The sequence below is a fragment of the Megalobrama amblycephala genome, linkage group LG2, assembly GCF_018812025.1.
Source record: "Megalobrama amblycephala isolate DHTTF-2021 linkage group LG2, ASM1881202v1, whole genome shotgun sequence".
Classification (NCBI taxonomy): Eukaryota; Metazoa; Chordata; class Actinopteri; order Cypriniformes; family Xenocyprididae; genus Megalobrama; species Megalobrama amblycephala.
Window position 1 is genome coordinate 29,341,601 of NC_063045.1, and position 12,119 is coordinate 29,353,719.

The 12,119-nt window shown below is 36.3% G+C and overlaps 1 protein-coding gene and 1 long non-coding RNA gene across 3 annotated transcripts; one reads left to right on the plus strand and one right to left on the minus strand.

Moving 5' to 3' along the window:
* The first annotated feature begins 1,126 nt into the window (after positions 1–1,126).
* LOC125254753 lies at positions 1,127–9,574 on the plus strand. 2 transcript variants are annotated; one of them, XM_048169558.1, is made up of 7 exons: positions 1,127–1,266; positions 6,025–6,942; positions 7,144–7,240; positions 7,362–7,463; positions 7,895–8,070; positions 8,182–8,283; positions 8,674–9,574. In XM_048169558.1, the coding sequence occupies exons 2-7, from the start codon at positions 6,029–6,031 to the stop codon at positions 9,440–9,442; spliced, it is 2,160 nt and encodes a 719-aa protein (XP_048025515.1). In that variant the 5' UTR covers positions 1,127–1,266; positions 6,025–6,028; the 3' UTR covers positions 9,443–9,574. The 2 variants fall into 2 exon arrangements, with proteins under 2 accessions (XP_048025515.1, XP_048025504.1); XM_048169547.1 differs by lacking the exon at positions 1,127–1,266 and having other exon boundaries at positions 5,882–6,942.
* A 65-nt stretch (positions 9,575–9,639) lies between these two features.
* On the minus strand, positions 9,640–12,113 carry LOC125254762. Its single transcript, XR_007181733.1, has 2 exons — positions 11,416–12,113; positions 9,640–9,905 (listed from the first exon to the last, which is right to left on the minus strand). It is a non-coding gene; the product is annotated as an uncharacterized LOC125254762 (long non-coding RNA).
* Positions 12,114–12,119: the final 6 nt, after the last annotated feature.

Sequence of the window (12,119 nt, forward strand, 5' to 3'; positions counted from 1 at the left end):
AAATTAGCTTTTCTCAGAACTAACTTTTAGACAGAGAAAATATTTGAACACAGAAAATGTGTAAATACTTTTCTTAATTTTCAACATTACATGTAATGTTCAATCATTGGAAAGCTAGCAAACTTCTTTTTGTGAATATTTTGCTTGAAAAGAGAGTTTTGTGCTTGTGTGTTGTGTCTGTAGATGGCTCAAGAAAATCAGTTGGCAATTTTTTTTTTTTTTTACTTTTTTAATGTAAATGTGGGTTTCATTATAATTTAGTGATTATTATATTGTTATTATTATTCATAAAATATTGATTTCATTTTAAAGGGGTCATGACATTTTTCATGACATGGATTTTTATTATTATTATAATACTTTTATTATAATACTTTTAATACTTTTTTTTCCCAGAAGTCAGAATTGAGGGATATAATCTTGCAATTGCAAGAAAATGTAAAAATTGTGAGATATAAACTCACAATTGCGAGAAAAAAAAGTCAGAATTCTGAGATAAAAATTATCTTTGAAATTTATATTCCATTGTGGAAACAAGCTTGCATAATTTACAGACAAAGCATTATGAAATCATTTACTTACGGTTTGTGATGCAGCTGCTGACAGATCCAATACAGCTGACTGCTTCATCTGTCAAGAAAGGTTTCTTTGCGAACTCTCCATTACACTGTGCCTCGTTTACAAAACAAAATGCTCCGAACAAACATATAATCCTCTGACTCAATCCAGGATGGCTTTAAAAATAAACCATTCCCTTGTTTCCAATCCTGGGATCCTTCTGAAACCTATAACTCTTCCATTTGTCCTGTTGTCAACAGACTCAATCATGTGAAGTATATCAGAATTTGAACACGCATCTTATATGCTATATCCAGTGTAGACAGCATCAGTGATTATAATGGGTTATATTTGCTTTTGACGTGATGCTCATGTCAGCCATTAAGCAACTGAAGGCAATCATATGCAAATATATTTGCCTGTGTGACGTCACAGGTTACCCAATATCAGAACAAGCTTTTTTTGGAGCTTGATTAAATAAACGCTTTGTTTATAATGAAAAGGGTGTTTCAGGCTCTGAAACCTGCATGATGTTTTAGCAGATGGGAGTTTTACTTACTCAAACATGTTCTAAGGGCAGAAAGAAAATGATTGGTTTACAGATTCAACCAATGAAATTAAAGCAGAGGCGGGGCGGGGTCAAGCCGTTTGAAATTTTAGAGGGAACACTTCAAACTGATGTTACTGGGAGAGCGCATGTAATGTAAGGTAAGTAAATTTTGCTATATATTTTGTTAAAATTCAGATAACTGATAAACATTAAAATGCAAAGAAACACTCATCTTATAGTATGAATTTTGATTCGGCTCCATTATACGTCGACTGCACCAATGCTGCTTTTGTGAAAATGGGGTAAATAGGCTTCATTTTAATGCTTGCATTAAAAAAAGGATCTATGAGGCCAATATGCTACGACAGAACTGGCTCAGATCTCCGTGACATTATACATCTCCCGCTGCATGCAAGAAGTGGTTGTGCTGTTATTTTTGGTAACGTTAAACTATGCGCGTCGCTGCTCAGGGCTGCAGTGTTATGCATCGCTGTTATTTTTAGTGAACTATGGCTGCTGTCAGGGAAAGAACTACTCAAGTTGTGTTGCTGTGTAAATTTCGCTACTCCTTGCTCTTGAACGAACACACACACATACACACACACACACACACACCGAATGATAATAAAATACCCGTCTCGATCATGTTTCATCATAATGGTTCCGTGCTTTCCTGCATTAGTTCCGTGTGTTTACTGACCGCAGCAATGTCACTATTTGACTCTCTCCGAGCTGGAGTCAATAGGTTCCATAATATCTCAATAGATTCATATCGCTGTTATTTTAGTGTACTATATGCTGCTCTCAGGGCTGCAGTACTCAATAGATTCATTTTACTGTGTTATTTTAGTGTACTATATGCTGCTCTCAGGGCTGCAGTACTCAATAGATTCATTTTACTGTGTTATTTTAGTGTACTATATGCTGCTCTCAGGGCTGCAGTACTCAATAGATTCATTTTACTGTGTTATTTTAGTGTACTATATGCTGCTCTCAGGGCTGCAGTACTCAATAGATTCATTTTACTGTGTTATTTTAGTGTACTATATGCTGCTCTCAGGGCTGCAGTACTCAATAGATTCATTTTACTGTGTTATTTTAGTGTACTATATGCTGCTCTCAGGGCTGCAGTACTCAATAGCTTCATATCGCTGTTATTTTAGTGTACTATATGCTGCTCTCAGAGCTGCAGTACTCAATAGATTCATTTTACTGTGTTATTTTATGCTGCTCTCAGGGCTGCAGTACTCAATGTACTATATGCTGCTCTCAGGGCTGCAGTACTCAATAGATTCATTTTACTGTGTTATTTTAGTGTACTATATGCTGCTCTCAGGGCTGCAGTACTCAATAGATTCATTTTACTGTGTTATTTTAGTGTACTATATGCTGCTCTCAGGGCTGCAGTACTCAATAGATTCATTTTACTGTGTTATTTTAGTGTACTATATGCTGCTCTCAGGGCTGCAGTACTCAATAGATTCATTTTACTGTGTTATTTTAGTGTACTATATGCTGCTCTCAGGGCTGCAGTACTCAATAGATTCATTTTACTGTGTTATTTTAGTGTACTATATGCTGCTCTCAGGGCTGCAGTACTCAATAGATTCATTTTACTGTGTTATTTTAGTGTACTATATGCTGCTCTCAGGGCTGCAGTACTCAATAGATTCATATCGCTGTTATTTTAGTGTACTATATGCTGCTCTCAGGGCTGCAGTACTCAATAGATTCATTTTACTGCTGTTCATTTTAGTGTTATTTTAGTGTACTATATGCTGCTCTCAGGGCTGCAGTACTCAATAGATTCATTTTACTGTGTTATTTTAGTGTACTATATGCTGCTCTCAGGGCTGCAGTACTCAATAGATTCATTTTACTGTGTTATTTTAGTGTACTATATGCTGCTCTCAGGGCTGCAGTACTCAATAGATTCATTTTACTGTGTTATTTTAGTGTACTATATGCTGCTCTCAGGGCTGCAGTACTCAATAGATTCATTTTACTGTGTTATTTTAGTGTACTATATGCTGCTCTCAGGGCTGCAGTACTCAATAGATTCATTTTACTGTGTTATTTTAGTGTACTATATGCTGCTCTCAGGGCTGCAGTACTCAATAGATTCATTTTACTGTGTTATTTTAGTGTACTATATGCTGCTCTCAGGGCTGCAGTACTCAATAGATTCATATCGCTGTTATTTTAGTGTACTATATGCTGCTCTCAGGGCTGCAGTACTCAATAGATTCATTTTACTGTGTTATTTTAGTGTACTATATGCTGCTCTCAGGGCTGCAGTACTCAATAGATTCATTTTACTGTGTTATTTTAGTGTACTATATGCTGCTCTCAGGGCTGCAGTACTCAATAGATTCATTTTACTGTGTTATTTTAGTGTACTATATGCTGCTCTCAGGGCTGCAGTACTCAATAGATTCATTTTACTGTGTTATTTTAGTGTACTATATGCTGCTCTCAGGGCTGCAGTACTCAATAGATTCATTTTACTGTGTTATTTTAGTGTACTATATGCTGCTCTCAGGGCTGCAGTACTCAATAGATTCATTTTACTGTGTTATTTTAGTGTACTATATGCTGCTCTCAGGGCTGCAGTACTCAATAGATTCATTTTACTGTGTTATTTTAGTGTACTATATGCTGCTCTCAGGGCTGCAGTTCTCAATAGATTCATATCGCTGTTATTTTAGTGTACTATATGCTGCTCTCAGGGCTGCAGTACTCAATAGATTCATTTTACTGTGTTATTTTAGTGTACTATATGCTGCTCTCAGGGCTGCAGTACTCAATAGATTCATTTTACTGTGTTATTTTAGTGTACTATATGCTGCTCTCAGGGCTGCAGTACTCAATAGATTCATTTTACTGTGTTATTTTAGTGTACTATATGCTGCTCTCAGGGCTGCAGTACTCAATAGATTCATTTTACTGTTATTTTAGTGTACTATATGCTGCTCTCAGGGCTGCAGTACTCAATAGATTCATTTTACTGTGTTATTTTAGTGTACTATATGCTGCTCTCAGGGCTGCAGTACTCAATAGATTCATTTTACTGTGTTATTTTAGTGTACTATATGCTGCTCTCAGGGCTGCAGTACTCAATAGATTCATTTTACTGTGTTATTTTAGTGTACTATATGCTGCTCTCAGGGCTGCAGTACTCAATAGATTCATTTTACTGTGTTATTTTAGTGTACTATATGCTGCTCTCAGGGCTGCAGTACTCAATAGATTCATATCGCTGTTATTTTAGTGTACTATATGCTGCTCTCAGGGCTGCAGTACTCAATAGATTCATTTTACTGTGTTATTTTAGTGTACTATATGCTGCTCTCAGGGCTGCAGTACTCAATAGATTCATTTTACTGTGTTATTTTAGTGTACTATATGCTGCTCTCAGGGCTGCAGTACTCAATAGATTCATTTTACTGTGTTATTTTAGTGTACTATATGCTGCTCTCAGGGCTGCAGTACTCAATAGATTCATTTTACTGTGTTATTTTAGTGTACTATATGCTGCTCTCAGGGCTGCAGTACTCAATAGATTCATTTTACTGTGTTATTTTAGTGTACTATATGCTGCTCTCAGGGCTGCAGTACTCAATAGATTCATATCGCTGTTATTTTAGTGTACTATATGCTGCTCTCAGGGCTGCAGTACTCAATAGATTCATTTTACTGTGTTATTTTAGTGTACTATATGCTGCTCTCAGGGCTGCAGTACTCAATAGATTCATTTTACTGTGTTATTTTAGTGTACTATATGCTGCTCTCAGGGCTGCAGTACTCAATAGATTCATTTTACTGTGTTATTTTAGTGTACTATATGCTGCTCTCAGGGCTGCAGTACTCAATAGATTCATTTTACTGTGTTATTTTAGTGTACTATATGCTGCTCTCAGGGCTGCAGTACTCAATAGATTCATTTTACTGTGTTATTTTAGTGTACTATATGCTGCTCTCAGGGCTGCAGTACTCAATAGATTCATTTTACTGTGTTATTTTAGTGTACTATATGCTGCTCTCAGGGCTGCAGTACTCAATAGATTCATTTTACTGTTATTTTAGTGTTATTTTAGTGTACTATATGCTGCTCTCAGGGCTGCAGTCTCAATAGATTCATATCGCTGTTATTTTAGTGTACTATATGCTGCTCTCAGGGCTGCAGTACTCAATAGATTCATTTTACTGTGTTATTTTAGTGTACTATATGCTGCTCTCAGGGCTGCAGTACTCAATAGATTCATTTTACTGTGTTATTTTAGTGTACTATATGCTGCTCTCAGGGCTGCAGTACTCAATAGATTCATATCGCTGTTATTTTAGTGTACTATATGCTGCTCTCAGGGCTGCAGTACTCAATAGATTCATATCGCTGTTATTTTAGTGTACTATATGCTGCTCTCAGGGCTGCAGTACTCAATAGATTCATTTTACTGTGTTATTTTAGTGTACTATATGCTGCTCTCAGGGCTGCAGTACTCAATAGATTCATATCGCTGTTATTTTAGTGTACTATATGCTGCTCTCAGGGCTGCAGTACTCAATAGATTCATTTTACTGTGTTATTTTAGTGTACTATATGCTGCTCTCAGGGCTGCAGTACTCAATAGATTCATATCGCTGTTATTTTAGTGTACTATATGCTGCTCTCAGAGCTGCAGTTACTCAATAGATTCATTTTACTGTGTTATTTTAGTGTACTATATGCTGCTCTCAGGGCTGCAGTTCTCAATAGATTCATATCGCTGTTATTTTAGCGTACTATATGCTGCTCTCAGGCTGCAGTACTCAATAGATTCATATCGCTGTTATTTTAGTGTACTATATGCTGCTCTCTGCAAATGTAGTACTGAGTAGTACTACTTTTTTAACCATTTTATTTGATTTTTTTCTAGGCAAATGGAGAATATTTGGCTTGAAGGGATAAGGCGAAAGTTAAAGAAATTAAGGGATGTCAGAGTCATTCAAGAGGTCATACCTTTTTCTGGGGAGGAGACTGATTTCATGCAGGGTTACATTAAGAAACTGGAGGAGGAAACCAAAAGCACCTTCAAGTCCGCTGTGTCTACTCATAAAGACTACTTTTACTTTGCATGTGAAAGATCGACCAAAGCAAGTGGGAAAAGCAAAGGAGAACCTACAAAGACAAGAGCTAATTCCTGCAAAGCTTATGTGTCATTTAAAATAATCAAAGATGGTAGTTTTACAGGTGCTGTGGTCAACAAAATGCTTCAACACAACGGACATGATGTGTGCATGAAAGAAGAGGGCGTAAAAAATCGCATTGACCCAGAGCTATTGACCTTCATTGAAATGTGGCTTGATCAAGGACTGTCAATTTCAGAAACCCTTTTAAAATGCGTGGACTGGGCAGAACGTCATGGACATATGGACAAATATAATCGGCGATATTATGTTACACCTGAAGATATACGATTGATCAAGAAGACCAGTAATGCTCTTAGTTTTCCTGATGCGAAAGACTGCATTAGTGTGGACAAGCTGATCACATCGGAGCTGCAGGAACACATTTGTTACTACCAGCCTTTGAGTGAAAATCAACCACTTATAATTGTAGTGCAGACACCCTGGCAAAAGGATATACTTAGAGAACATCCCCATACCATGGTATTCATGGACGCTACTTACAAAGCCATGACATCATATGGTTATGCATTTTATGCTCTTCTTTTGACCAACAGTATTGGAAGAGCAGTCCCATTTGCTTACTTTATTATTAGTGAGGAATCAGCGGACATACTTGCTCTCTGCTTGGAAAAGCTTGTAAATCACAACCCTGGATTTCTTCCCAGGTAAGAAGTTAAAAACATAGTAGAGTCAGTAGTAGTTTGGCAGCAAAGTGTGCTGATGTATTGAGGTATTTCTATGTACAGACATTACTATTGGATTAAATACTGCACACTGTAAACTACCTTTTTACAAAAGCTGTTCATTTTTACAGAATCTACAGATGTTGACGTATCTTCATTAATTCTCAATTCCTTATCATGTAGGTCGATAATGATTGACCGTGACCTTAAGGAACTCAATGCCATAAGAAGAGTTTTTCCAACAGCCAAGGTTCTTCTTTGCTGGTTTCATGTACTCCAGGTAGGTTTATTAAATCTTTTGTACTGGAAAAAGACCTATTCATTTTACAGACCTATTCATTTTAAAAATACAATTATAATTCAAATGCCATTATAACTATAGCTTTTGAATGTTTTTGTAGGCTGTACATAGGTGGATGGTTAAAAGAGATGGAGGGAACTTGCCAGTGAATCAGCGGAATCTTGTGATTCAAGCAATGGTGGCAATGAAATCCTGTTTAACGGTAATATTTTTATATCATAAATCACTTTATTCTTTAGAAATCATTTCAGTACATGGAAATAAATCTTGAGTTGTTTACTATAGATTTCAATGGGATTGGTCAAATTTATGTGTATTATGATTTTTAATGAATTGTCTTTTAAAAATGTTCCCACAAAAAAATTAAAATCATTCTTTACTAACCCTCATGTAAATCCAAATTCAAAAGATTTTTTTTTCCACAATAGAATATGGAAGTGTTTTGTACCCATTAAGTTTCATTGCATGAAAAAAACAATCTTCAAAATATACATTGTGTTCCACTGAGGAAATAGTCATATAGGTTTGGAGTGACACAAAATGACAATTTTCAATTTTGGGAGAACTACCCCTTTAAATGTGCGTAAACTTAAGGTGGCATAACTCTACAATGTTGTGTCTTTTTCTTTACAGGAAGAAGAGTTCAACAGCATGTCATCCAGAAAGTGTGAAGAGCTCGATACATGTCTTGGTAGTTCTCATGTATCAACCTACCTCAAGAATCAGTGGATTTGTTTTGGTGATTTATGGTCCAATTTTGGCAGGTCATTTTATCACCATAACAGCGAAACCAACAACAAGGCAGAGAGGTCAGCTACTAAAATTATAACATCATGCCCTAAAATCACATTTTAAATAACATGATATCCAGGACACATATTCATTAAGGATATTTTAAGTTTCTTAACTTTTGTACACAGATTTTTTCTTACAATGAAGTACCAGTTCCTTAAGGGAAGAATAAATAGCAGGATTGATCAGCTTCTTCGCTTACTGTGTGGTGATGTCCAAAAATATTACAGGTAAATATATTTAGCTGTATATATAGTTCAATGTATTACTTTTATTATGGTGCTAAATTGTAATTGCCAATTACAGAAATCATGTGACATATAGAATCATGTGATAATATTGCATAGAGATCATCTCTGGCCACTACCTATTGCCATTATCAGCTTGTTTGGATACAGGAAGCTCTTGAATAAACATTCACTGTTGTCTATGACATTATCTTTTCCTTAGCACAAATCATTCAGTAAAAAGGTCTGTCAGCTCCCAGCTTCCTTTTTTCCTTAATTATTTTATAGCCTATAAAATCTATACAAATGTTTAAGGGTATTTGCTTTTTTCAGTCATTTCATTTTTACAATAGTTTACCATTTCCTAACTTGTTCTTTTATTTCATTGTTCAGTTACCTGGATGACCTCACAGAAACTGGACGAATCAAAGGAGCAAACACTGAAGAGACCACTAATGCCGCCCATTCTATGATTGCAAAAGGCCTGGGTGCAAAAGTGGAGATAAAAAATGGAGTGTGTTTGGTTCCACCCGACACAAGCACACAATGTCACAGTGTGGACTTGGTCATGCACAAATGCGACTGCAAAAGATTCCAATGTGGATGTGTGTGCAAACACTTAATTTTTTCACAGAACATTGCAGAGAAACAAGGACTTATAATTCAAGATCTTAGGGCAGAAGTAGCAAAAAAAATTGTTGACAGTGAATCCTACCTCAGGGTCGATGAAAACCTTACTGTCTATCATTCTGATGGGAGTGTAGAATTTGTAAGTTGTAAAGGGACCAAATTTTGCACATGCATTGCGAATAGCCATGGAGAGGTATGTGTATGTATATTGGTTCACAACATTCTGTACCCAACATCATCTGAGAACATATCTGATGATTCACACTGCTTTAGGTCCAGTGAGAGAAAACAAGTTACACTGCAAGCCATGCTTACAGATCTCCATGAGTGGAGCAAATCAGAAAAATTTTGTGAGGATAATGAAGTGTACAGGTTAGTTGAAAGAGCACACAAGTTAGTTTTTTCACAGTTTACTAAACTGTCAAGAAAAAGAAAAGTGACTGCACTTCATAATTATCGTAAAAGGGTCAAAAAAGCAAAAGATGTAGTCACTGTAACCTACATGGTCAAAAAGAAGAAAAAACGTGTTTGATCTTGTAGAGATAAGAAATGTTTCATTGATGAAACAATCACTATTTGCTTTGCCTAGCCAAAATGTTTTTTTTTTCCTCTTGCTGCTACTGTCTTTTTTCAATGAGTGTTGTACAGATACTTTGTATAAGAACAAATTAAAGGAACAAATATGAATTGTAAGTAATTGAGATTAAAAAAAATAAATAAAAAACACAGTTCTTTGTAATGTTTTATTAATTTTTTTTTGTACAGCTGAACATCAAGAAACAAGAGTTTGAAACAATACAAGTAAACAAAATAAAGTGGGGGAACCTTACTCATCTGTGGAGTCTTTTTTTTTCAGTGCTCTCATCTTTTCCTTAAGACACGCATCTATCAACGAAAAAGTGCCATTTATTACGGCAGGACCAAGACCATGTGTTGCCAGGTCAAATGTGTCCCAATTTTTCTCTAGAGCAGCCTTTACTTCTTTCAATGTCTTCCTGCAATAGAAAATACAAAAAGCTATTTAGTTTTCCAGTTCAACTGATCATTGAATCATTAAGTTAAAGGGTTAGTTCACCCAAAAAAGAAAATCAACATTTATTACTCGCCCTCATGTCATTCTACACCCATAAGATCTTCATTCATCTTCAGAACACAAATTAAGATATTTTTGATGAAATCCAATGGCTCAGTGAGGCCTGCATTGCCAGCAAGACAATTAACACTTTCAGATGCCCAGAAAGGTACTAAAGACATATATAAAACAGGTCATGTGACTACGGTGGTTCAACCTTAATGTTATGAAGCAGGGACGTGCACAGGAATTTTGAGGGGCAGTTGCTCTGACCTAAAAAAAGGGCACTCCCCTACCATTATTTTCCTAATAATTCAATGGCCCGTCATCAATTATTCCTTACTTACAGCTTAAATAGTGTTTTGACATAGACAACCCAAGTGCATTTTACCTCAAACTTGCATCTAGTTAACTTGCTACAGTAGCAATCGCTTCTCGGGTCGACATTAACACACTGACAAAATTATATTCAGAATTAAAAATATTTTTATACCACTTTTTAATGTGTGATTGTGTAAAGGTTTTCACGAGATACCAACCTTTCGCGAACTTGCTTCCAACACTCGTTCTCAATTCTCATGGAGGCGCGGTGTGCACGGAGGGGAGGGGCTGTGTGCGCGCGCGAGTATGTGAGAGAGACGCGTGAGTGAGAGACGCAGGGAAATGAAATGCAGCTGAACGTTTGCTCTATGAAAGACATTGACAAAGACGAAAACTAAGGACATTTAATCTATAATTTTATTTTATTTTAGTTCGTTTTGCCAAACACACATTACAGTTTTGGTTAGTTATGTTTTTTTGTAATGCCTTGTTTTTATTTTTATTTCAGTTAACGATGTTTTTTCCCACCTAGTTTTCGTTTTTTCGTTCGTTTTCGTTAACGATTATAACCTTACTCACCTTTCCGACAACGTTAAGTCGTCTCACCCGACAACCGCAACAATCTCCTTCTAGTGCCGCTCATGCAGGCTCAGCTTCTTTTTTTTTTTTTTTTTTATCTAGGCCTACGTGAAATTCTGCATCCATTGTACGATTTTTTTATTTCTTTTTTTCCACCTCAGAAGGGCAACGTGAGTCGAGAAGGGCATATGGGAAGTTGCCCGGGCAACCTGAGCAACCCCCCTGTGCATGTCCCTGTTATGAAGTGACGAGAATACTTTTTGTGTGCCAAAAATGACAAAATAATGACTTTATTAAACAATATCTAGTGATGGTGATTTCAAACCACTGCTTCATGAAGCTTCAAATCTTTACAAATCTTCTGTTTCATATAAGAGATTTCATCAAAAATATCTTAATTTGTGTTCTGAGGATGAACGAATGTCTTACGGGTTTGGAACGACATGAGGGTGAGTAATTAATGACTGAATTTTAATTTTTTGATGAACTATCCCTTTAACATCAAGTGTAGTAATAAATTGTTATTAAATTACCTGCAGTCTTCGGTTTTGACGATGGCAGCATGGACATTCCCCTCTTCTAGTAAGGCTTCACCCACCCTTTTCTGGGGGATGAATTTTGTGGCAAGAAACATTACGTCCCCAGCCAGATCCTTGCATTCATCTAAAATACAAATAAATACAACAGCAAAATTATTTGTAATAATGTCCAACTTAGAAGCAGTACAACAAAATAACAAAAGATGAAGTATGTGGATACACTCACCATCCACCTTATTAAGACCACCTGTCATATGGCAGCAGCATAATGTAAACATAACAACAACATGCAGATACATTTCAAGAGCTTCGGTTAATGATGTTCACATCAACTATCAGAATCAACAACACAATAACCGTGGCATGGTTGTTGGTGCCATATTTCAGATCCTGCTGATATACTGGGATGTTTCTCACACAAAAGTCTCTGAGTTTGCACAGAATGGTACAAAAAATATTAAATAAGCAATAATTATGGGGGTGCAAATGCCTAATCTGAGGCACAGAAACTGTACAGTTGAACAAAAAAAAAATCACCTTTTTCAGTCTTCAATTGTCCAGTGAGTGTGCCCATGAAATCTGCAGATTCTTATTCATGGCTGCTGTTAGAGCCCATCCACTTTAAGGTTCAATGTCTTATACGTGCTAAGATGATTTTCTTCTCACCACAGTCATAAAGAGTGATCATGAGTTGCTAC

What these genes read in the sequence shown, in the direction of transcription:
- LOC125254753 (XM_048169558.1), top strand. Translation starts at nt 6,029, where the DNA reads ATGGAGAATATTTGGCTTGAAGGGATAAGGCGAAAGTTAAAGAAATTA. An exon ending in AACCCTGGATTTCTTCCCAG is followed by an intron (nt 6,943 to 7,143) that starts GTAAGAAGTTAA and finishes CTTATCATGTAG; the next exon opens with GTCGATAATGATTGACCGTG. An exon ending in GCTGGTTTCATGTACTCCAG is followed by an intron (nt 7,241 to 7,361) that starts GTAGGTTTATTA and finishes ATGTTTTTGTAG; the next exon opens with GCTGTACATAGGTGGATGGT.